Below are 24,571 nucleotides of genomic sequence, written 5' to 3' on the forward strand. Positions count from 1 at the left end.
TGCATTTGTATCTCCAATATGGAAACTACCTACTCAATAGTAGAATAGATAAATAAATGGTGATGATTATTTCAATATTATATAGCAATGAGAGCCAATGAACTATGACTACACCCAGAGATATGAATGAAACTCATTAAAAACTGTTAAATGAGAGAAGCCAGACAGGAAAAGGTATATACCATCTGATTCCATTTATATGTACAAAACAGGCAAAACTATTTTCTATGCTGTTAGAAATCAAGGGAGTGGCTCACTAGGTTCTGGTTCTATGGGTGTGTTCAATTTATCAAAAATTTATCAACAAGTACATAAAATATGTGTAATTTCCTGAATCTATGTTATATTTGAACACAAAGTTAATCAGCTGGCTCAGTGGTAAAGAACCCGCCTGCCAATGTAGAAGATTCAGGAGATGTAGTTCGATCCCTGGGTTGGGAAGATCCCCTGGAGAGGAAAATGGCAATCCATTCCAGGATTCTTGCCTGGGAACTTCCCAGGACAGAGGAGCCTGGTGGGCTACAGTCCATGGAGTCACAAAGAGCCGAACACAATTGAGTGAGCACAATGGTGCACAATAAAGTTAAAAAGAAGAGCTTTCTAGGGCTTAAACCAGTGTTGACAGAAACACAATTCATAAACTAAATTTAGCAACTGACTATGGTATTTACCATCCTGTCAGAAAAATAAAAGCAGCATGTATTGCTTCTCTGCAAAATACATGCATACATTAATAAACAATACTGGGCAAGCCGAGCAAACACATCTGCTTGTGATTTCCATCTTAGAAACTACTCGAGAAAATAAATCAGCCCAGTTTTGAAGGCAGCAGAGTTTTCCTTTCTGAGAGTTCCAGCAGATGAGAAAGCAGTTCTGTGGCCTCTGTGCAGTTCCTGTTAGCCCGTGACTGCTGGGCCAGCCAACTGGTTTCCTACATGGATGCATGTTCCCTACATTCAGCAGAACAGAGCAGGTCAGGACACACTGCTTACTATTTAGAATGTGGCTTACCAGAGGCAAAGCTCTGGCCTTGCTCCAGTGGGAAAACAGGATCCACCAAATAGTTGTCTACTTGCAAATATAATTTACAGGAATGTCTGTAGAGATGTTTATGACAAGTAGGGAGTGTAATGATTCTGATTTATGAAAAAGATGGGCATGTTCAGTGAAGAAGGGCAGAGATGGGTAAATCTCCTGAAGGGCAGTGAACTTACGGAAGTGAGAAAACAGTGAGCGTGTGCCCTGTAATGCTGTCAGGCAAATCATCCCAAGTGTGCGTATCCCTGTCTTACAAATAGAGAAACTGAGAGAGAAGTTAAGCAGCTTGTCCAAGATGCCACCATAAAAGGTGGTAAAAAAAAAGCCTCATCATTCAATCACAAACAGCTTTCCATGAAAAAGATAAGTGCCATTGACACAGGAAACACAAAAATAGCCCAATCCGCCACAAATGCACAGAGGAAAGAAGACAAGTGCCCAGTAAGCAAGATGTCCATGTCACAAAGCAAAACAACCAGGAGAGATCGGCAAAGATGGAAAATATCAATAGTATGATGTCTATGATTTTTCAAATGGTGACCAAAAATATGTGTGTGTTTATTAAAAGGTATCTATAAAAAGGATAATTTTTTTATTAATGAGGCTAGAGATTCATTTTCTTAAGTGACCCTATCTGAGTGGGTGGCAACCCTGGGCCTCTTTCTGTATGTTCTTTACACTGCAGCCCATCCACAGCTTCCTTTGAGGTTGCACAGGGCCTAGGGCAGCAAACCTGAAGCTAATGGTGCCACAGGCCCATGGAAAACCACCCCCATTTACTTCCCACCTTCCAGCCCTCAAGCACACACTGGCTCTTTTCCATGACTTACTTGCGGTATCTGATTCATCTTCTTTGCTGCCTCTGAACGCATCTTTCCAGCTCACTTCTAGTCCCAAGCACGATGGCTTTGCACGCTAACTGCACAGTCCTCTGGTTATACTCACCTAGGCACTGCTGTTGGCCCTCCCCCATGTAGCCTAGCCTTCCAGCAGTACCTAGTCAGAAAACACGGTCTGCTTAGCTCAGGGAACTTCTGTGAGCAATTGCAGCACTCTGTGACATTCCAAGGCAGATGACCAAAGTCAGGGCCAGAGGCTCTGTAAGCACCAAGGATCGCAGGTCCTGACAGGGTCAGGCAGAGACCACAGGCAGAGCTGGATGCCGAAGGAGCCACAGAGGCAGGGATGACCACGCCACCTGAGTACATAGGTATGACGATATACTTGGGAGAGAAGCAGTTTGTTTTGCCTCTTATTACATATTACTTCCTGGGCAGAGTTTTTTTGGGATCTGGGCCAGGAGCTTGCAGGTGAACCCTGTTCCTATCAGAAATTGGAATAACCCCAGGTCTTGCACAAGTCCTCTTAATCCTTTCAGAAGCCACCAGGGAGGCATGGTGACTAGATGTGAGGGGCCCATGGACACAGGAACAGCCCCTACACTGAGGCCGACCACTGTTACTCTGGGCAAGGTGCCATGCCAGCCACCAGCAAGAAAGCTTTAATCAATAGTCTGCTTCTGTTTCAAGTCATGGGCTGGCTTCTGCTCCTCCCCTTACAGGCATTTGATGCCAGTCTGGTTCTTGGGCTCTAAGAAAAAAATAAATCATCAACAAAGCTAAGAGACAGCAACTGCCTGGGTTTACAAATTTCATTTTATATATAGGAGACAAAAGATTCACATTTAGCCTGTATTAAAGGGGGAAAAAAATCCCACAAATCAATAAGGACACGTAATCTAACAATAAATGGGCAAAGAATATGAATATTCACAGAATACATTTCAAAAGACACCCAATCTCGCTGGTAATCAGAGAAATGTAGATCAACCCACAGCAAGAACACTTTAGCTTCCCCACCAGAGTGGCAAACACGTTCTCATTCAGGAATACCAAGTATTTTCGAGGCTGAGGGGAAACAGCAGCTCTCAGTTGCTGCTGGTGGTCATAGCAGCGCAGCCTCTCCAGAATAATTTCTAGAAAAGCTGAAAATGCCAACCCTCTAACGTGGGAATTGCACTGCTGGAGATGTTGTTATATAATGGATTTGTAAACATCAGGTAGAAAGAATTACCTATATCTATAGGTGTCGGTGTAAACAGATCTCAAAACATACTTTTGGGTGAAAAAAGAAGGGCGCGGTGATATAATTTTTGCTAAAATTATAAAAGCATAAGTATTTTTATGGATAAAAAACAAAGAGCACTTATTGCTTGCTTGGCATGATTCTATGTGCTTTACAAATGATACGCTATTCTGTTTATGGATTCAGAGACATGTTAAAAGCAAAAAACGTGCTCTGACATGATGTACATTAAATTTATGACAGTAGTTCTCTGGTGAGGGGTGAGTAGGAGGAGGCTTACAAAACAGACATCAACTTGATCCATAATATTTATTTTATTTGTAGTTTTGTGTAACAAGTATGGCTATATTTTAATTTGAAGTGGTAGGTACACAGGTGCTTGTTATTTGATCATATGATTGTGTTAAAAAATTTTTTTCCATGTGAAATTTTTAAGAAAAAAAAATATAAGAGGCTTGATAATCTTCTAGGAAGGGTATTTCAACATTCGAAAGATAGAACAACTTGCTGGGAGGGACAGAATGACCCACTGGACCTGTTGTGTAAAGGGCCAGGACAAGATGAACTTTAATGCAAACAGGAAGGGCCCCAGGCTGCCCGTGATGTTCATGTGGTATCCTATCCTCCTGGGCAAGCCTCAGTCCTCAGTCAATACACTCACCCTTGTGTAAGACACAGTTCCAGCTAAGTGTACCAGTACATCTAGCTCATGGCAAATGAGAGGCAGGTGCTCCTCTTCCATCTCGCTTGCTCATCACCCCAAGATTCATTATTCAACCCAGCAGCCCCTGGACTGACCCACACACCATGGGGGCTGCATTCTCAAAGGTGTAGAGGGGCTCCTTTCGCTATTTGCAGAAAGACACTAGGCTGGTGGTTGATCTGGGAATAGAGATGGCAGATGCTTGTGAAGGAGGGAACAACTTTTAAACTGTAATATCTATTTTACCCTGAAAGAAAGTTAAACTTTTTATGTACCCATGAAGATGAGTGCCACATGTATACCAGCTACAACATGCAACCTAGTGTTTAAGAAAATGTAGATGCTGTTGTGACAGATAAAAATCCAGAGCACTAGTGAATGGTCATTTTCTTAATTGATGGCCATTTTACTGTACAGTGGCCACCAAGAGCACAAGAATGACTATAATGTTAAAAGGTCCTCAGCAAAAAATAGGAATTTCAACCTGTCTCTTAAGGGAAAAACACCCTTCAAAATAGACCACAGACTTACATGTAAAACATTAAAACTGAAAAACATTTAGAGGGACTTCCCTGATGGTTCAGCGGTTAAGAATCTGCCTTCCAATTCAGGGGATGTGGATTTGAGCCCTGGTCAGGGAACTAAGCCCATGCATTGCAACTGTTAAGCCAGTCTACCACAACTAGAGAGAAGTCTGTGTGCCAGAACGAAGACCAACAGGCAGATTTCCCTGCTAGTACAGTGGATAGGAATCCGCCCCAACGCACGGGACACCAGTTCAATCCCTGGCCTAGGAAGATCGCACATGCCACAGAGCTACTAAGCCTGTGCACCAGAACTACTGAAGCCTGCGTGCTCTAGGACCCTCGAGCCACAACTACTGAGCTGCACACCCCAACTACTGAGCCCACATGTTGCAAATACTGAAGCTTGTGCGCCTAGAGCGTGTGCTCCGCAACAAGACAAACCACTGCAATAAGAAGACGACGCACCACAACCAACATTAGCTCCCACTTGCCGCAACTAGAGAAAGCGCACGTACAGCAACAGAGCCCCAGTGCGGCCAAAAATAAGTAAACAAATTAATTAATTAAATATTTTTTTAAAATCTAGAGAAAAATATGGGAGAAAAGCTTCAGGATCTAGGGGTAGGCAATAAATTTTTAAACTTGACACTATATGCACAATCTATAAACTTAATAAACTAATTTCAGCAAAATTAAAAATTTCCGCTCTGTGAAAGATCCTGTTAAAGAGGACAACAGGATGAGCTACAGAGTGGCAGAAAATATTTGCAAGCCACACATCTGACAAAGGACTAGTATCCAGAACGCATAAAGAACTCTGACAATTCAACAGTAAAAAAACCAAACAATTCAACTAGAAAATGGGCAAAAGACATAAAGAGATATGTCACCAAAAAGGATATACAATAAGCATATGAAAAGTTACTCAATATCATTAGCCATTAGGAAATGTGTATTAAAAACACAATAAGATATCACTATACACCTACTGGAATGACAAAAATTAAAAACAATGACAATACCAAATACTGATGAGGATGCTAATCGCTCATATATTGTTGGTGAGAATGGAAAATGGTACAGTCATCCTGGAAAACAGACAATTTCTGTACAACTAAACACGCAACTACCATACAAGCCAGCCATTGCACTGCTGACAATTATCCTAAAGAAACACATCTAGCTGGCCCCCTGTATCCACAGGTTCCATACGCAGACGTGGAACAGGAGACAGGGAGAGCTGCCTGCACTACTGCCATGCTGTATAAAGGACTTGACCACCACAGAGTTGGGGATTTGCAGGGGTCCTGGAACCAATCTCCTGAAGATACTGAGAAGAACTATAAGCAATTATGTTCCCAGAGAAACAAAGACTTATTTACAATCCCACAAAAACCTGTATATGAATGCATGCTGCTGCTGCTAAGTCGCGTCAGTCGTGTCCGACTCTGTGAGACCCCATAGACGGCAGCCCACCAGGCTCCCCCGTCCCTGGGATTCTCCAGGCAAGAACACTGGAGTGGGTTGCCATTTCCTTCTCCAATGCATGAAAGGGAAAAGTGAAAGTGAAGTCGCTCAGTCGTGTCCGGCTCTTCGCAACCCCATGGTCTGCAGCCTACCATGCTCCTCCGTCCATGGGATTCTCCAGGCAAGAACACTGGAGTGGGTTGCCATTTCCTTCTCCAATGCATGAAAGGGAAAAGTGAAAGTCAAGTCGCTCAGTCGTGTCCGGCTCTTCGCAACCCCATGGTCTGCAGCCTACCATGCTCCTCCGTCCATGGGATTTTCCAGGCAAGACTACTGGAGTGGGGTGCCATTGCCTTCTCCATATGAATGCATACAGCAGCCTTATTTGAAAAAACTGGAAACACCCCCAAATGTCCATCAGTGGGTGAATGGTTAAACCAACTGTGCACCCATATCAAAGAATACTATTTAGCAATTAAAAAAGGAACTACTGATACGCAAAACAACCTGAATGAATCTCCAGAAATTATGCTGAGTGAAAAAACCAGTCTTGAAAGACTGTATACTGTATGACTCCATTACATAACCTTTGGACATGATGAAATCCAATTAAAGGAGAACAGAAACCAGACCGTGAGCGGTCCTAAGGAGGGGTGGAAGTGGGACAGTAGGTGTGGCTGTAACAGGGAAACCTGAAGGATCCTTGCAGTGGTGACGCGGTATCAGTGCGAATATCCCGGCTGCGCTGCTGCACCACCGTTTTGCAAGATGTTATCATTGGGGGAAACTATATGAGATCTGTTTGTGTTATTTCTTACAACTGCATGTGAATGTACAATTATCTCAAAATAAAATGTTTAATTAAAAAAACAGCTCTTAGATGAGAAAATATTGAGGACCACAAAGTATAACTGGGCTGCCCAGTTCAGTGGGCCTAGAAGTCACACTGTCTGCACCGCTCTCTGCTGGGACAGTCCCCGGACACATTTGTTACACCTCTTCTGAGGACCCCACTTCTCAGCCTACTTTTCTGTTGCTACACCCAAGAGGTGAAATATTGGGCACAGGAGATCATGTCCTTTTCCCCACGGTTATGAAGGAAGGCTAAACTGTTTAATGTATAACACACACTTCCATGAATTCTTTTGTCAAGATCAATAGGTCACTTCTCCCCAAAGCAAGCCTTGGTTTTTGAGCAAAAGAAACTAGACACAAGAGTATACATTCTAAGATTCAAGAATAGACAAAATTAATCTATAGAGATTAGAAATCAGAATAGTGATAATCTCTGGTTGGGGAGGGAACTGACTGGAAAGAGGCACTACAGAAATTTCTCGAGCTGTGCTATCTCTATGGCAGCCCAGTCACATGGGTCTCTGGAACACATGAAGCATGACTAGTCTGAATTGAAGCATTCTGTAAGTGTTAAATACACACAAGATTCAGAAGACTTCATGAAATAAAGAATATTAAATACCTCCTTAGCAATTTTTACATGATTGATTGCATGCTGAAATGATACTTTGGCTATACTAAGTTAAAGAAAATATATCATTAAACTTATTGCCTATTTCTTATTACTTTTAAAAATATGCCTACTGAAAAACATGACACTCCATATGTGGCTCACATTATATTTCTACCGAATAGCAGTGCTTTACAGTTATGGACACGTTTTATATCTTGGGGTGTTGAGTAATGGGTGTATACATTTGTTAATATTCATCAAACTGCACACTTATGATTTGTACATTTTACAGTTGCATTATACCATAAAGTCCCATGGTCTTTCCACCACCCAACATAACCTTCCTGATGGAGTCCACAGCTTACAAAGAACACAGACTACAAAGAACCCCAGAGTGGTAAGAGCTACAATAAAGATTTTGGGCAGGGCACTCTATATTGGTGGAAGCTTCCGTTTTTAACTCCAATAAAACTGATAGTGTATGCGTGTTTGTAGAAGACAGAGGGCATTTTCAAAAGCCTGAAATACTTGGGGACGGGAGGCATCTATGCTGCAGATTTTCCACTGGGCCACTGTTCCGAGCTACTGGGGAAAGTACACAGAAGTCAAGGGTGAAGGCTGATTCAGAACAGTTGCCCTTGGTGGCATCACTAAGGCACATACGTGGTTTGAAAAAGAAAGTGAAAGTGTTAGTCACTCAGTCATGCTCAACTCTTTGTGATCCCATGGACTGTAGTCCACTAGTCTTCTCTGTCCATGGAATTCCCCAGGCAAAAATACTGGAGTGGGTAGCCATTTCCTTCTCCAGGGGATCTTTCCAACCCAGGGATCAAACCAACGTCTCCTGCATTGCAGGCAGATTTTTTACCATCTGAGCCACCAGGAAAACCCCACATACAAGGTTTAGATCTTTACTTTCTAGGGTCAAACCCTCAATGTTTTCTGTTCACTCACAGAGGGCTAGAGAAAACCAGAGAGTCCAGAGGTTAGGATGAGTTCATAAGGGTTCAAGCACAAGTAACATTTCATATAAGTATTAAGGCTTCGAACTTCCACCACAGCCCTCTTGGATTCAGGGATCCAAGCCTCAAAGCCCAGACTCCCTGGAAATCACAAAATGTCCACAGAAATATTGTAGAGTGCTTCTTGTCCAAGTGGTCCATTTTACAAAGAAATCATGGTCCAGAGAGGTTGAGGGACTTGCCGAAAGCCATACTGAACTAAGCCATACAAAGGCTGGGTTTGCTTTCCTGTCACCTGACTCCTAAACTGAAAAACACATACATGCCAATGAGAGTCACAGAACATGATTTCTAAACTAGAAAAACAGCTTGTTTATTTCTAAAGGGAGAGGCACTTGGCAGAGTTAGTGGTACCTGTCATTTATCAGGACAGTCTTCTAGCAAGGCCCCTTCAAGAGATGAAACTATATTCTGTACTTTGTTCAGTATATAATTGGGGGTGGGGGAAAGCAGCCCTTTATACTAACACTCAGCATAAGCATGGATAGGTCTGCCAACACAGAGCAGCCACAGCTTGGTTCAAGCAGTTGCCTCTGCTAGAACTGTCTTTCTCCTACTCTCCAGGCAAGGCTCTAACCTGTGGGCCTTGGGGTCATTGAAGGAGTGTGCAAAGCCACTGTTTCATAAGTATTATCTGTATCATAGTCTCATCAATGCAGTGGGTTGAAAATCTGAGTGCTAGGCTGTGGGTTATGGATTTTCTTATGTGACCTCATTTAATTCTCACAAGTACAAAACAAAACTTACACAAAACTAAAGTCTTAAGTTCAACTTGGTCCCAAAGCTAGAAAGTGATTCTTTTGAACTCAGATCTGTCTGGTTCCAAAGTCTTTGTAGATTGAATAAATAAATAATGTGGGGATGTTGGGAGGGCTTCATACCCAGGGTTTAAAGAGTTCAAGCACAGGCAAGGGTTTATACAAGTATATAGGCTTCATCCTTCAAACCACAGCCCTGTTACTGGAGGGATAAGATTCAAATCCCAACTTGTTTAGGAAGTCTAACCTAATCCCATTCCAACCTATCAGATTCTTCCCTGCTCTGACTGAGCACCCTTACTGCCTTGAATCAGTGGGTCTGTGATCCTTATCTGCAGATCCCTTTTAGGCAAAGAAGTATCTGGAAACAAGTTTACTCATCCTTGTATCCCACACTGGACCTCCACAGTGGATTGCATACCGATTGCATGCAAGGCAGGAGACGTAACTAAAACCATTGTGTACCATTCACTGATTACAATGTCCAGTGTCCACGTTTATAGTTTATTTTCTATGATTACACTTAGACTGGAGTAATGAGTAGAGATATCATTACCAAATACTTTGTTAATCATCTTCGGTAGATTATGAGAAGAGCATATTTTTGTACATTGATTTCTACCCAAAATAATTCGTAGCTTAATATAATCCCCTGATACAGGGACATCCCTTTATAGCTTCCACTACCAGTCCCACCTGATTATAGTCATCCCTCTGGAAGGTGTTCCATGAAGTCCATTCACACCCTTGCCCCGACCATCAGCGCTGAGTCACTGGAGGCACCCCGCCACCCTCACTGAGGGTCACACCCGATTCTGAGAGGCTTGAGCCATGGTTCCCTCTGTCTTCACCACCTCTGAGTGCTTCCAGCACCCCAGATACAGTTGCCTCTCAGGCAGCCCCAGGCCAGCTTTCGAGGTCTGAAGGAAACCTGTTTATCATAGGTTCACCAGGAATCAGCATCAGATTCTGTCCTCCAAGAGTGCCTGAAGCTCCAGATTAGATTATCTGCCTTCCCTGGGGAAGCAGGGAAGGCGTTGGTAGTTCAGGAGGTTTGGACAGCAATGGACAGTTTCTTCTTTCCTTCTGGAAAAAAGACTCTGGACATCCCTGACTTGGGTGGATAAGGGATTGTCCAGCAGATCCAAGGGCTAGACTTGGGCCTGGCAGAGGCTGACATCTTGGTAACTAGCCATGAGAGGAACCAGATGCAAGCAAGAGGACACTTTCTTGAGGGACTCCTCTCCTACCTTCAAATCACTTGAAATTTCTACACAGACCCCATCTGGAGGTTCTCAGGGACCAACCCTGCCCCAAAACAAAGACTGAGAAGAGCAAGCCTTTGTCAGTACAGCAAGCAGTAGCATTAGTGACAAACTCCACATAGGCTCCAAGGTTAGGTAACGTACTTAAGGTCATGTAGCAAGTAGGTAGAGGAGCCAGGGCTATAACCCAAAGCAATCTATACAGTCTAGTCTATAACCCAAAAAGTTCTTGCTTTTTCCTAACAGGTAAAACTGGGGATCTGATAAGTAACAGGCATGGGGTGTTGGTCAGCAAGAAAGCAGTCTAGGGTTTCCCTGGTGGTTCAGTGGTTAAGAATCCACCCTGAAATGCAGGGGACACCGGTTTGATCTGTGGTCCGGGAAGATTCCACATGCTATGGAGCAACTAAGCCTGTGCACCACATCTACTGAGCCTGTGTTCTAGACTCTGTGAACCGCAGCTACTGAGCCCATGTGTTGCAACTGCTGAAGCCCGTGAGCCTACAGCCCGTGCTCTGGCCAATAAAAGAAGCCACCACAATGGGAAGCCTGGCACACTGCAACTAGAGAGTAGCCCCACTTGTTGCAACTAGAGAAAGCCCGTGTGCAGCAATGAAGACCCAGTACAGCCAAAAAATAAATCAACAAATCCTAGAAAGAAAGAAAGCAGGTTGTACGTGACCAGATCAGAAACAGTAAAGTACAGAAGTCCGGGAGTTTTTCACACCATGGCTCCTAGAACACTGAGTAGTAATCATGCTGACTTATCTTCTCCCTCATTGGACTACAAGTTCCTGGAAGACTGGGTTCTCTGGCTTTCATAACAACAGCATCCACCTTGTGCTTGGCATGGTGTAAGCGCTCAGGAATATCTGTTGAATGCTTGAGACTCTTGAGGGTTTCTTAAGAGCAATGTAGGAACAAAATCAGGTTAAACCACCACAGTCAGTAGGCAAGGCCTTAAGCACAAGGGAGTGGCAGGCATGGAAGGGAATTAGGCCAAATGCTCAGGAAATCTTTCTCTGGATCCATGGATCTCCTCCTGACAGAGTCAGAATTTCTCTGAGGCCTGGTGCCCCTAATCCGTGATTGTAAGCCTGTAGCAGGCAAGAGGTCTGCTTTGTTTGCACATAAAGTCAAAGGTCAGGAAGGATACCATGTGGCCAAAGGTGGCCTGACCTAGCATCATGAAACATGTTCACTTTGGAGAGTAAATAAGGAAAGCCCTCACAGTCTCAGGAGCATCCTGAAGACCAGAGGTGAGGCTTGGATGCTACAGGCTAGCCATGGCAGAGCTTGCCTGGGGAGGCACCGGGAGGTAGTGAGTGACCAAGCTAGAGGAGAATTGTTTTCTTCATCAGAATCCCATCTGCTGACGCTCCTTGAGCCACTGGGTCTCCCCAGAAAATTAGGCTTGGTGATCCGAAAGCACGGCATATGCTTTCCATCTTCAGAAACCAGCATGTTCAAAACACTGTGATCTTGGAACTCCAGCCCAAGAAGAGTCTGCTGTCTCCCTCCAACTTCCCTCCTCCTTCTTTTGTTTTTTTAAACAAGCAGTTCTCTCAGACAAGAAACCTCTTCCGGCTTCTTGTCCCTTTTCCATGCCCAGGCCTACACTCCATCTGGTGTTCAAAGCTGTGTCCTGACCCCAGACCTAGTATGTGGCCTAGCTGGGTGGCAGGGCAGACTCATTGGTGCCCAGGCCTCCCTCTGCTGGGTGCTGAAGGTAAAAGCCACCACTGATCATATCAGTGGGAGCCCAGTTCTGCTTAATCAACACAATTTCACAACTGCAGACTTACAAAGAGGTAGCATTAACTTAGTTCACTGCTGCAGAGCACATCCTCCACCTGCCAGCCCCCATCCCACCCTCTGCATTAAGGACAGAAGAAAACAGACCCAGTAAGTAGTAAGGAGCCAAGCAGTGTTAGCAGTTGGTGAGAAGAGCAGACACTGCAGAGCTTAGTGGCCTGGGGTGGACAACATGGCGTGGGAGGTCCCCGAGTTTATCAGTGAAAGGGGTCTAGCTCAGAGGCAGTGTCCTGGAGACAGAGCACAGGCCTTGCCCTTGCCCCTCCCCCTCAGGACAGGCTGCTAGAGGCTCCACTTCTGGTCATCAGTGTGCCCACCAATGGGAGAGCCTAAAGCCCCGGACCAGAGCCCAGAGTCAGTGCAGGGTCCCTGACAGCCACCAGCTGCAGCCACCAGTCTGCTGGGACAGGCCAGCATTTCCTGTTGCCTGAGTGCAGGTGCGGGGGGGGGGGGGGGTACCTACTCCTTGGCGTGCGCCACCCGGCGGAGGTGGGGCAGCCGAGGACCTCCCAGCCTGAGCGCGATCGGCCCCCAGAGAGGCTCTGAAGGATCCTCAAGACCCCATCCCTGGGGACTGACCCGTCCCTCTCCTCCAGGGCCGCGTACCTGAGAGGACGGACGCCCCACAACCTCGCTTCCTGCCAAACCCGGGAGAGGCCGACCCGGGCCCCCAGCACCCTCGGGCTCCGGGCGCACAGCCTCGCGACGCGCAGCATCCCGACGTAGACAGCCATGGCTCGCGACGCCCGCGTCCCAGCCAGAGAAAACTTTTAAAGTGCGCTGAGGCGGGGCGAGCGCGGAGCGGGCGGGGAGGCGGGAGGGTCGCCTCTGCCTATGGGTTTCGGAGGACTCGGTGCCGGGCGGGCGGGGCGGAGCGAGGCGAGGCCGAGAGAGGCATGGAGGAAGAGCCTGCTCGCGGGCCACCATCCCCTGGACCCGCAGCCCTCCCCCTCCTACCCCCACCCTCGGAGAATTGCCCTGGTTTCCCTCCGGATCGGGCGTCCACGGCCGCTGCCCAAGGCAGGTCTCCCTTCCCAACCACCAGGGGCCTGGGTTTGGAGGCGCAAGACTTTGTTGATTTCGTGGAGGGGCAGCCAGCTGCGCGGCGAGGTCAGACCCGGCCACCGCCCCCCGCCCTGACCCGGCCACCCCCCCCGGTCTCCCGTCCGCGAGCCGTGTTGGCCCGGAGGGGGGGCGGGTCACGTGTGGGCCTACCCCCTCCTCGCCCGCCCCGGGTTGCAGGCCTGAAGCCAGGGGAGCCCGCGTTCCCAGAGATGCCAGCTGGAGGAGAGGGCCCTCGGGGGAGGGGAGGCAGCTGGGACAAAGGGTGCAGAGCCCCCGGCGGGCCCAAGTACTGGCTGAGGATAGATGTCAACTTCAGAAGGGGCTCCAGTTGGTACCCCCACATCCCAAGCGTCAGTCTCCCATCTCTATTCCCCGTGGCCCTGGGCATTGGAACCTGTGCCCTATGATGTTCCAAAGTGTGAATGTAAAATAAACCTCTCTCTCAAGGCCCTCCCTGTGGCCTTGGAGACTGAGGTGCAGGTGCAGAATGCTCAGAAGATGAGTGCCCATCTCTGGACCTGGCTAGGCGAAGAGGCACTGGGCACCAAGGCGGCACATGTGCCAGGTTCGCAGTGTCCCTGTAGCCATGACCCTTCCTCCAGAGGAGAAGGGGAGAACACTGGGGGAAAGGCCCTGGCAGGGTGACCTCCCCGTCCTGACCCAGAGGTAGGGATACACACTGGGCCAAGAAGAACTGGTGGCTGAGGGTGGGACTTGGCCTAACCCTTTATTTTTATTTGGGAACTTGGGCTCAATTGGGGTTGTGAGAAGGAGAGTACACTGCTCCTCTTCATGATCCTGAGAGTGACTTCAGAACCCCCTGAAACCCTGGCTCTTGGAGAGGGTCCCCACATTTCAGTGATATGGGGATGGTGCAGGAAGAAAGACAGAGGGGCACAGATTATAAGGAGCTGGACTTGCAAGGACATGTCTTCCTAACAGACTAACTCACACACTCTGCTGGCTCAGCCCAAGGAATGTGGGGCCCTAGGGAGTATCCCAAGTCTGGGTACTAAGCCCTACTTGGAAGGCTCTGCTACTAGCTTGCTGGGTGACCCTGGGCAAGTCATTTCTCCTCTCTGGGCCTGTGAAGTGGAGAGTAGCTAGTGACCTTGCAGGCCCTTGAAATTTCCTTGCTAGTCTGAGAGTCCTGGGGGAAGGGTGGGAAGAGTTTGTTCCTGAACTTTGCTCCAGCCGCGGCTTTGCATACACTGGGCTTTCCTGACTTCCCAGACAGATGTGGAACCACAGCCACCAATTTCAAGATGTATCCCCCCAGGCTAGACTCTTCAAGGACGTTATCTCTGCCCTCACAATCAACCTACGGGAATAGGAATGTCTTGGAATATGTCTCTATTTTTATGGATAAAGAAATTGAGACCCAGAGAGGTTTAGCTACTTGCTCAAGATCAAAGTGGGCACAACAAACACAGGCCAAGGCTCTGTCTATACTCAGTTTGAGGCTTTGGGCAAGTCACAGGGACTTTCTAGCCTCAGTCATCTTTAAAATGGAATAATACCAGCCTCACCCAGAGGGCCAGGGTAATCATTGAGTACAGTAGCACAGACCAGTTTTCAGTGTTGGGTAGTTTCTTTTTCCACCTTCTTCTTCCTCCTGTGTCTACACTCTGACACTTTCCTCTGCATGACGTATACTGCAAACTTTTGGGGGGAGGAGGAGTTACTTTTCGTCTCTGCAAAGCCTTGAGACCTGTGGCAGGCAGAAGTTCCAAGGAAGGTGAGGAGGGTTGGGGGAAAGGAATACAGAAATGCCTGATGCAAGAGTTTCTGAGTCCAGGAAGCAAATCATGGTGATCAGAATTCTTGGGTCACGTTGAGGGAGTAGTGAGCAAGGGAGCTGGGCACCTTGGCCATTGAGGCCCTCCAACTTTCCTCCTCCTTCCTTCAGCCAGCTCAGCTCCTCATAGCTGCCCAAGGGGAGCTTTCTGCCTGATTCAAATCTGCTTGTGCTGCACGTGACTTGCATGATTTATGGCCCTTGTGATTTTGCTCATGCCACTGGCTGTCCTGAGAAAGCCCTACTCCTTCCTCTTTGTCAATTCCCTCCCCTTCCTGTGCTTCAAAATCAGTCTCACACTGAAAACACCATTTATTGATTTTTAAAAAAAATTATTAGCATCAACCTATGAAAAAGTCCAGAAGACTTGAAGTTAGGAAATAGAATGTAAATGCTACAAACCTTGGAAGTCACTCTTGACAGTAGCTGAGACGTAAGAAATAGGAGATGGAAGTGGAGGCGGATATACTTACCTTATAAATCGAGGTATCAGGGAATCCTGTTTATTGATAATGGAACATGAAATAAAGGAGTATGTCATTTAAAGTTACAAAGCAAGAGTGTATGTACAAAAATAGCAATAAAACTATATTAGAAGGACTTGAGAAAAGATGAGAGTGAAAATTCTTACCTATTAAACACAAAATCAAGAAATGGCTGAATATGTATATTGTTTAGAGATAAATAATAGAAGATAAAACAGAAACAATTATAATAATGCAGATGGTTCCCTTTGGACTTGAATAGACATTTCTCCAAAGAAGATGTATGAATGGCCAATACGCACATGAAAAGGTACTCAACATCATTGGTCATTAGGGAAATACGAATCAAAACCACAGTGAGTTACTGCCTCACATCCATTAGGATAGCTTCTATCAAAAAAATAGAACAACAAGTTTTAGCAAAGATATAGGGAAATTGGAACAATTGCTGGTAGGATTGTAAAATGGTGCAGTGGATGTGGAAAACAGTATGGCAATTCCTCAAAAAATTAAGAACAATTACCACATAATCTAACAATTCTGCTTCTGGTGAAAAAGTGAAAGTGAAAATCACTCAGTCCTGCCCGACTCGTTGTGACCCCACGGACTATACGGTCCATGGAATTCTCCAGGCAAGGATACTGGAGTGGGTAGCCTTTCCCTTCTTCAGGGCATCTTCCCAACCCAGGAATCAACCCAGGTCTCCTGCATTGCAGGCGGATTCTTTACCAGCTGAGCCACAAGGGAAGCCCTCTACTTCTGGGTATGCACCCAAAATAATTGAAAGTAGGGACTCTAGAGAAGAAAATGGCAACCCACTCCGGTGTTCTTGCCTGGAGAATCCCAGGGACAGGCGAGCCTGGTGGGCTGCCATCTATGGGGTCACACAGAGTTGGACACGACAGAAGCAACTTAGCAGCAGGAGCAGCAGCGGGGACTCTAGAAGATGTGTCTACATTAGTATTTAGTGCAGCATTATTCACAACAGTCAAAAGGCAGAAATACCCCCAAATGTCCTTGGATGGGTGGATAAACAAAGTGTGGTGTGTAAAACAGAACATTATTCAGCCTTATAAAGAAAGGAAATTCTGGGACTTCCCTGGTAGTCCAGTGGCTAAGATTCCGTGCTGTCAGCACAGGGAATCTGGGTTCGATCCCTGGTCAGGGAACTAGATCCCACATGCTACAACTAAAAGATCCTGCAGGCTGCAATGAAGACCCAAGATTACACGTGCCACAAAGACCCAACACAGCCAAATACATAAATAAGTGAATAAATTTTTTTTTTTAAAGGAAATTCTGATTCGTGCTACCAAAATTATCCTTGTAGCAACATTTAAGGTATGCTAAGTATGATAACTGAAGTGTTCCTGGTGGTTCAGAGGTTAGAACCTGCCTGCCAGTGCAGGAAATGCAGGTTTGATCTTGGGTCTGGGAAGATCCCCTGGAGAAGGACATGGCAACCCACTCCAGTATTCTTGCCTGGAAAACCCCATGGACAGAGAAGCCTGGCAGGCTCCATGGTGTTGCAAAGAGTTGGACACAACTTAGTGACTGCACAAGTATGATGAGGACAATTACTCTATGATTTCACTTACATAAGGAATCTACAGTAGTCAGATTCAATGAGACAGGAAGTAGAATGATGGTTGCCAGGGGCTGTGTGGAGGGGGACGAAGGACTTATGGGTACAGGGTTTTAGTTTAGGAAGATGGAAAACTTCAGGAGATGGGTGGTTGTGATGGTTATACCAACAATGTGAATGTACTACTACTTTTTGATAAAAAGCCTTTCTCTCTTTTTTTTTCCTAAGACAGTGTACATGTTTTCTCTTAATAATTTTGTTGTTGTTAACAGCCCAAGGGAGGCATCCTGACTAGATCATTTACAGAGCCCATTGTGTTTCCTGAGGTTCCCACTGAGTACCAAAGTGTTACATAGGTACTGTAGTTGGCCTCGGGAGAATCTGGCTCTGCTGCTTTCCCTCTCAATGACCTTGAGCAAAGTTCTTTCCTCTGCTGTAGTTTTTCAGAGCTCTCTGTTGTAAATGACTGTATACAAGTACTATATGAAACATGTCTTTTTCAAAGAAATTTCTTCACCGTAAGTCTGAGAAGGGAACTATCTAATACGAGATGCAGCAGTCATAAAGGAAAGGTGGGGGAAAAAGGAGAGACTACTGGCAGCCACATAAAGAGGAAAGAGGAGGATGAGGAACAGAGTTTTAATCTTGAAAGAAGAGATGACAGTGACTTGATAAATGATGGTTATACTCTGCCAATCAGATCCAGTAGCCAATACCAAAAACAAAACAAAGCAAACAAAAAACAAAGTTAGCAAGAATTGTGCTAAAAACAATGCTTCTGATTTTCAAACTGAAAGTGAAAATAAGGAACTCATTCTGAACTGCTATGTAAAGTAAAAATTATTTTGATCACAACTAATAGTTGATGGCAGACACAGACATTTGTGATCTTAGACAATAAATATTTTCTTGCTGACAGCTCAGAATTGAAAAAACTAAAGCAACAGCAGTTCTAGCATTGGCCAAAAGTTGTGAAAGCTTTGCTGTCATAAAGAATATGGGACAAAAATCTTTCTTTAGATGATGTAATTTTTAATTTTTCTTGGGTCAAAGTCAAGAGCTAAAGTTATGTGTCAAGCCTTGAGTAAGACCCAATGTTATCAAACCAAATCTAATTTATCTTCCTTTATTCAATCATTGGTTCAACAGACATTCACTGAGTGCCCACTCAGTTCAGTTCAGTTCGGTTGCTCAGTCGTGTCCGACTCTTTGTGACCCCGTGAATCGCAGCACGCCAGGCCTCCCTGTCCATCACCAACTCCCAGAGTTCACTCAGACTCACGTCCATCGAATCAGTGATGCCATCCAGCCAACTCATCCTCTGTCATCCCCTTCTCCTCCTGCCCCCAATCCCTCCCAGCATCAGAGTCTTTTCCAATCAGTCAACTCTTCGCATGAGGTGGCCAAAGTATTGGAGTTTCAGCTTTAGCATCAGTCCTTCCAATGAACACCCAGGACTGGTTTCCTTTAGGATGGACAGGTTGGATCTCCTTGCAGTCTAAGGGACTCTCAAGAGTCTTCTCCAACACCACAGTTCAAAAGCTTCAATTCTTCGGCGCTTAGCTTTCTTCACAGTCCAACTCTCACATCTATACATGACCACTGGAGAAACCATAGCCTTGACTAGATGGACCTTTGTTGGCAAAGTAATGTCTCTGCTTTTGAATATGCTATCTAGGTTGGTCATAACTTTCCTTCCAAGGAGTAAGCGTCTTTTAATTTCATGGCTTCAGTCACCATCTGCAGTGATTTTGGAGCCCCCCCAAAAAAAGTCTGACACTGTTTCCACTGTTTCCCATTAGATACCGCCAAGTGTGGGCTCTCGGGCTGCAGATATGAATAAGACAGGGTTCTGCCCTCAGGGAACTCACTGTCTAGTAGAGAACATGAACTCTGAAACTGATGGTGGTAGGTGGTATGGCCAGTGCCGTGAGAGAAGGGCGCAGGGGACAGGCACCTACTCTAAGTGTGTCACCTAAGGTCACTTGGAGGTCTGAGCTGAGTGCGTAGTGTATTGGTTTGGAAACGGCAACCCATTCCAGTACTCTTGCCTAGAAAATTCCATGGATGGAGGAGCTTGGTGGGCTACAGTCCATGGGGTCGCCAAGAGTCCGACACGACTGAGCGACTTCACTTTTACTTTACTTCCTAACACTACTGGAATAAATTACCAAGTTTAATGGCTTAAAGCAACAGAAATTTATTCTCTTACAGCTCTGGAGGCCAGTCTGAAGTGAGTTTTATGGAGTAAAACCAAGGTGTTGGCAGGGCTAGTTCTTTCCAGATATTCCAGGGAGAATTGTTCCTTGTCTCTTTCAGCTTCTGTTGGCTCTAGGCTTCACTCTTAATATCTGCCTCCTTAGTCACATTGCCTCATTCCCTTCTATGTTCAATCTCGCTCTGCCTTATAAGAACATTTGTGATTTCCTAAATAATCTCTCTGTCGCAAGATCTTTAATTTGATTATATCCGAAAAGTCTCATTTGCCATATAAAGCAGCATATTCACAGGTTCCAGGGATTAGGGCATGGATAACTTTGGGAGCCATTATGCAGCTCACCCCAGACAGGACTGGGAGGGGAAACTGTGGACGGCTAATGGGATGTTATAGGGGCAGAGTCTATAAACAGGCGTATGGAGAAAATATACGTGAAGACAGGGAGCATGTACATTCTGGAAGTTGTTAGTATTGCTATGGGACTGCATTTTTGGGAGTCGTGGGAGGCAAGGCAGGGCCTATAAGAGAGGCAGGCAGAGTGTATAATGATTATGGATTTTATTTCCAGCATGCTTTTAGCTAGCATGTGGTATGTGGTAGGTACTCAATATATCTTGAGTGATTTGAGTCAAACAAATGACTCAAATTATATTCTTAGAATGCCTACTATATATAGTAGGAGATATAAATAGAAAAAGAATCTCCATTTGGTGGTATTCAAACCCTATGACCAAGAAGTGAGGCCTTTCAAGGCCTAGGCAGTATGTCAGGATGCTTCCAAATGCTGGTACCATGACCCAAGCTAATCCCTCTGTCACTCTCAGTGGAGAGGCAGTGTAATCCCTGATGGTTTCATCATGACAGTTCCAGGTGTCACACACAGACAGAATCAGCAGAGAAGCATAGCATAGCCTTTGATTAGCAAGGACAGCCTTTCTCTTGAGCTCTCCAGCAGACTCCCTGGGGTTCAATCATTGTTATCCCTGCCAACAATTCTAATGCAAAGGGCATGGGGAAGCCATAGGGCATCAGTGGAAAGAGATCACTTTTGGTTGGGGTAATCAGACAAGGATTTCTGGAGGAGGTGGCATCTAGACGGGGCCTTGAAGGGTGAAAAAAATGGTGGTAGTGGAGAGGAAGGAAAGGACATTTTAAGCTGAATGGCATGAGCAAGGAGGAGGAGGTGGGAACATGCAAGAGTTGGTTGGTTTTATAGGAATTATTTTTTAAGTGTCTTCTAGGGAATTTTGAGAACTTTGTGTATTTTTTCAAAATTAATCCTTATTGAAAATATAGCTTCCTCTATAGATGGAAATTTATGATGAGGAAATCCAGGATTGGAGAGATTAGGTGATGTATCCAAAGTTGGCAGAACCAGGACTTGATCTCAACTTTGTGTCCAACCTATAGTGATTTTATTAATTCATTCATTATTTATAGTAAACTTTTCTTCATTGTAATTTATTACAAAATTATAATACATGCACCTTGTAACAGATGTTCAAGTTAAGTAAGGTTAAAAATATGGATGTTCTGTACCTTTCCCAAGCTCTTACACAACATGTAGACTTATGCAAAGGTCTTCCTTGGTGACTCAGATGGTAAAGAGTCCACCTACAATGCAGGAGACCCAGATTTGATACCTGGGTCAGGAGGATGCCCTGGAGAAGGGAATAGCAGCCCATTCCAATATTCTTGCCTGGAGAATCCTATGGACAGAAGAGCCTGGCATGCTACAGTCCATGGGGTCACAAAGAGTCAGACATAACTGAGCAACTAAGCTAAGCACAGACATATGTAAATGTTTCTTCACCTCTCCCTTTATGTATTTTTCCCCAAAATGAAATCATGCTGGACAACTGATGAAATCTGAGTAAGGTCCATAGATTGATAATAGTATTGATCAGTGTTAATTGTTGATTTTTATAACTATCCTGTGCTTATATGAGTTCTACTTGTACCTGAGAGAGACCCAGTGATGTATTTATGGATAAAGGGTATCACGTCTGCAACATACTCTTAAGTAGTTCAGAAATATGTAGATGTTTCTATAGTAAAATGTTAACAGTTGGAAAATTTGGGTGAAGGGTATCCAGGAATTCTTTCTTCTATCCTTGCAACTTTTCTTTTTTTTTTTTTTTGCAACTTTTCTGTAAGTCTGAAATAAGGTCAGAATTTTAAAATGCTATGCCATGCCTCTAGTGACTTGCATTTTTTGCTTGAGCATATACAACAAATATTTTTTTCCAGGTCAGTACATGTAGTTCTATGCATTCTCTTTAATGACTGCATAATGTTCCATAGTGAGGTTCCACTGTATAAATGCATTCTAATTTGTTCAGCTCTCCCCTTTTGATGGATTTGACTATAAATACAATGTTAACTATATATTAAGAACTCCTGTACACTGTATCTGTTTCTAGACTCTCCATGTTGTTCCACTGATACCTGCCCATGACAATGCTATACTGTTTTGAGTTTTCTTATAACATCTAATATATGGTTGGGCAGAACCCGAATGAGTATTTTTTTAATTTCATGAAGCATTTTTGGCAATTCTCATGCATCTACCCTCTCATCTGAATTAGAATTTTTTCATCTTATGTACAAAAACCTTTTAGGGATTTCTAATTGCAGTTGTTTTAAATTTGAAGTTTACTTTGGGACAGACTCATTTATAAGAACATAAATGTATCTCTCTACATGTGGAAGTATTTAAAGCAAACCTATGTAAATAAGCAAACTATATAAACAGAGATAATGTGCCTTAAAAAATACACTGGGGCCTCCAACCTTCAAGGGCTCTCTGAGTCTACCTAATTTTTCAGTCCACCTCCGGCTATGGGGCAACACATGAAAGCTGCCTCAGAAAGGTTCACGTCACTGCATGGTGCCATTCAGCTCTTTCTTGTGTGTGTCTCTCTGTGGGTCCTTGACACATTTTCCCATTTTATTATCCTCATTTGACAGAAAGAGAAACGGAAGCTTGGAGAACTGGAGCGACTTGCCAGGATTGCACTGGACATGGCAGCGGCAGCACCCATCTGACGCCCAAGGAAGCTGCTGCCTCCTGTCCTGGTCCTGACCTTTGGCTTCTCAAGGGCTGTGCTACTTGTGGCAGTTGTTCAAACAGCTTCAATATCCTGGCACAAGATGGCACTTCATTTGATGGGATGCAGCACAAGGCCAGTCTCGTTCCCAAGGAAACAGCTGCCAACAGATGATAGGCTTCACTTTCTCATGAAGCTGTGGGTTTCCAGCCTCAGGGAGTGAAGAAGTCTCAAAGTGAAAAGCTGCAATCAATTCCTCACTCTGCTGCTGTGTGTGGCATCTCTGTCTGTCTGAATCTGACCCATTGTTCAAAGCCCAACTTAAATGCCACTTCCTCCCATGGAGACTTTTCTGATTTTTTCCTTTCTCCCAGGTTCCCCTCTCTGTCATGCTAGGTATGATCATAGGCCACCAGACTCCTCTGTCCATGGAGTTCTCCAGGGAGTGTGTTGCCATTCCCTTCTCCAGGGGATCTTCCCAGTCTCTCACATTGCAGACAGATTCTTTACCATCTGAGCCACCAGAGAAGCCCAGGTATGACTCACCTTCCTCCAAATACACTCACTTGCTGTGACTGTCCTTAGAGTTAAATAGTTGACCTCTATGGGCCTTAATTATTAATCCTTCCTTTGTAAAGTGGAAATAATATCTGCCTTGTAAGGCAAAAGTTCAGAGAAGGCAATGGCACCCCACTCCAGTACTTTTGCCTGGAAAATCCCATGGACAGAGGAGCCTGGTAGGCTGCAGTCCATGGGGTTGCTAGAGTCAGACACGACTGAGCAACTTCACTTTCACTTTCACTTTTCACTTTCATGCATTGGAGAAGGAAATGGCAAACCACTCTAGTGTTCTTGCCTGGAGAATCCCAGGGACGGCAGAGCCTGGTGGGCTGCTGTCTATGGGGTTGCACAGAGTCGGACATGACTGAAGTGACTTAGCAGCAGCAGCAACAGCAAGGCAAAAGTTAAAAGAAAGAATACATGTAATATATGTACAGTCCTAGCACACAGAATGTTCTTACATATGTTGTTCTGATGTTACCACACTCAAATCTATACCCACACAGCCCTACACAATCACAGACAGATTTTACCTGTGTGTGTTAAGGCCCTTATTCTTTTTTCCTTCTATAATAATTATTTGTGTAGGTTCCCAGAGTTGGGGTAGAGAAATAGGGTGTAGTGAAAAGAAATAGGATTTGGAATAAAAAATCTGGGTCTCCCCCTCAAACATCTGTGTGACTGAGGTCAAGTTACTTCTCCCTTCATAAAAGAGAGCTAACAATAAAATGTGTTTCAGAGTTTCCTCATGTACATTATCAAACTAAGAACGGATGCTCAAAGGCTTCAGAGACTGCCAAGTGCTAATGGATTGTTACCCAATTGCCCTTGTCTGTTTCCCAGAAGCCCAGAGCACAGTGCCTTGTGGGGGATGAGAAGAGGCGCACACATGATTGTTAAATGAGTAGGCCACAGCGCTGACTTCATTCAGTCTTCACAGTTCCCCTCTGAAAGAAATTTTAATATGTCCATTTCAAAGATAAGCAAACTGAGATTTGCAGTGGGTAAAGTGACTCATTCATTCATTCAACAGACCCCTGAATCAGCAATTACCTTGAATCAGATTCTGGGGAGGGATACAAAAACGAAATCCCTGCCATCCATCACAAGCCAGCGTGGAGGAAAGAGACACAAAGGAAAGTGTAACACAAGGTGGATTATGAGTGATAGCTAGTATTTGTTGGGTACTTACTAAGTGCCAGACACTGTCGTATGTGCTTTACTCCTTCAGTCCTATCAGCCAGGGACCATTATTATGCACAATTCTCATGTATCCGTACATTAATGGTGATTGCTTAAGGACTCATAAACCTCAGGGAAGTTTCCTGAAGGACTAGGAATTAACTAGGCAGAGAAGGTGGTGGGGAAGGCATGGCCATTTCAGGAGAGGGAAATGTGTGGAGACCATCTATTGGAGGCCTCCACAGCATCCCAGGCAGGGGCCAGGGCTGGTCAGGAGGCTGCAGGAGCACGCAGGACTCAATGCAGAAATGAGCGAGGCCCATATCCTACACGTAGCTATCTGAAGGGTTTTAAGCAAAGGAGAGACTTGGCTAAATTTTTAGAAAGATCATCTGGGCAGCTGGGTTGGGGGTGGATGGAAGGGAGAGAGATTCAAAGTAGTAATCCAGGCTCAAGTTGATGGTAGCCTGGACAGGGGC

General features: G+C 45.1%; 1 protein-coding gene and 1 long non-coding RNA gene across 2 annotated transcripts in view; one reads left to right on the forward strand and one right to left on the reverse strand.

Moving 5' to 3' along the window:
• Window positions 1-12,956, reverse strand: part of ACSF2 (acyl-CoA synthetase family member 2) — a 31,503-nt gene extending 18,547 nt beyond the window's left edge. Inside the window, exon 1 of the mRNA NM_001078112.1 lies at window positions 12,755-12,956. Within this exon, the coding sequence (NP_001071580.1) occupies window positions 12,755-12,882 (128 nt within the window). The 5' untranslated portion in view covers window positions 12,883-12,956. The remainder of the gene's footprint in view (window positions 1-12,754) is intronic.
• On the forward strand, window positions 11,868-22,690 carry LOC104975061 (uncharacterized). Its single transcript, XR_009491730.1, has 2 exons — window positions 11,868-12,238; window positions 22,270-22,690. It is a non-coding gene; the product is annotated as an uncharacterized lncRNA (long non-coding RNA).
• Window positions 22,691-24,571: the final 1,881 nt, after the last annotated feature.

Source organism: Bos taurus, chromosome 19 (genome assembly GCF_002263795.3).
Source record: "Bos taurus isolate L1 Dominette 01449 registration number 42190680 breed Hereford chromosome 19, ARS-UCD2.0, whole genome shotgun sequence".
NCBI classification, from domain to species: Eukaryota; Metazoa; Chordata; class Mammalia; order Artiodactyla; family Bovidae; genus Bos; species Bos taurus.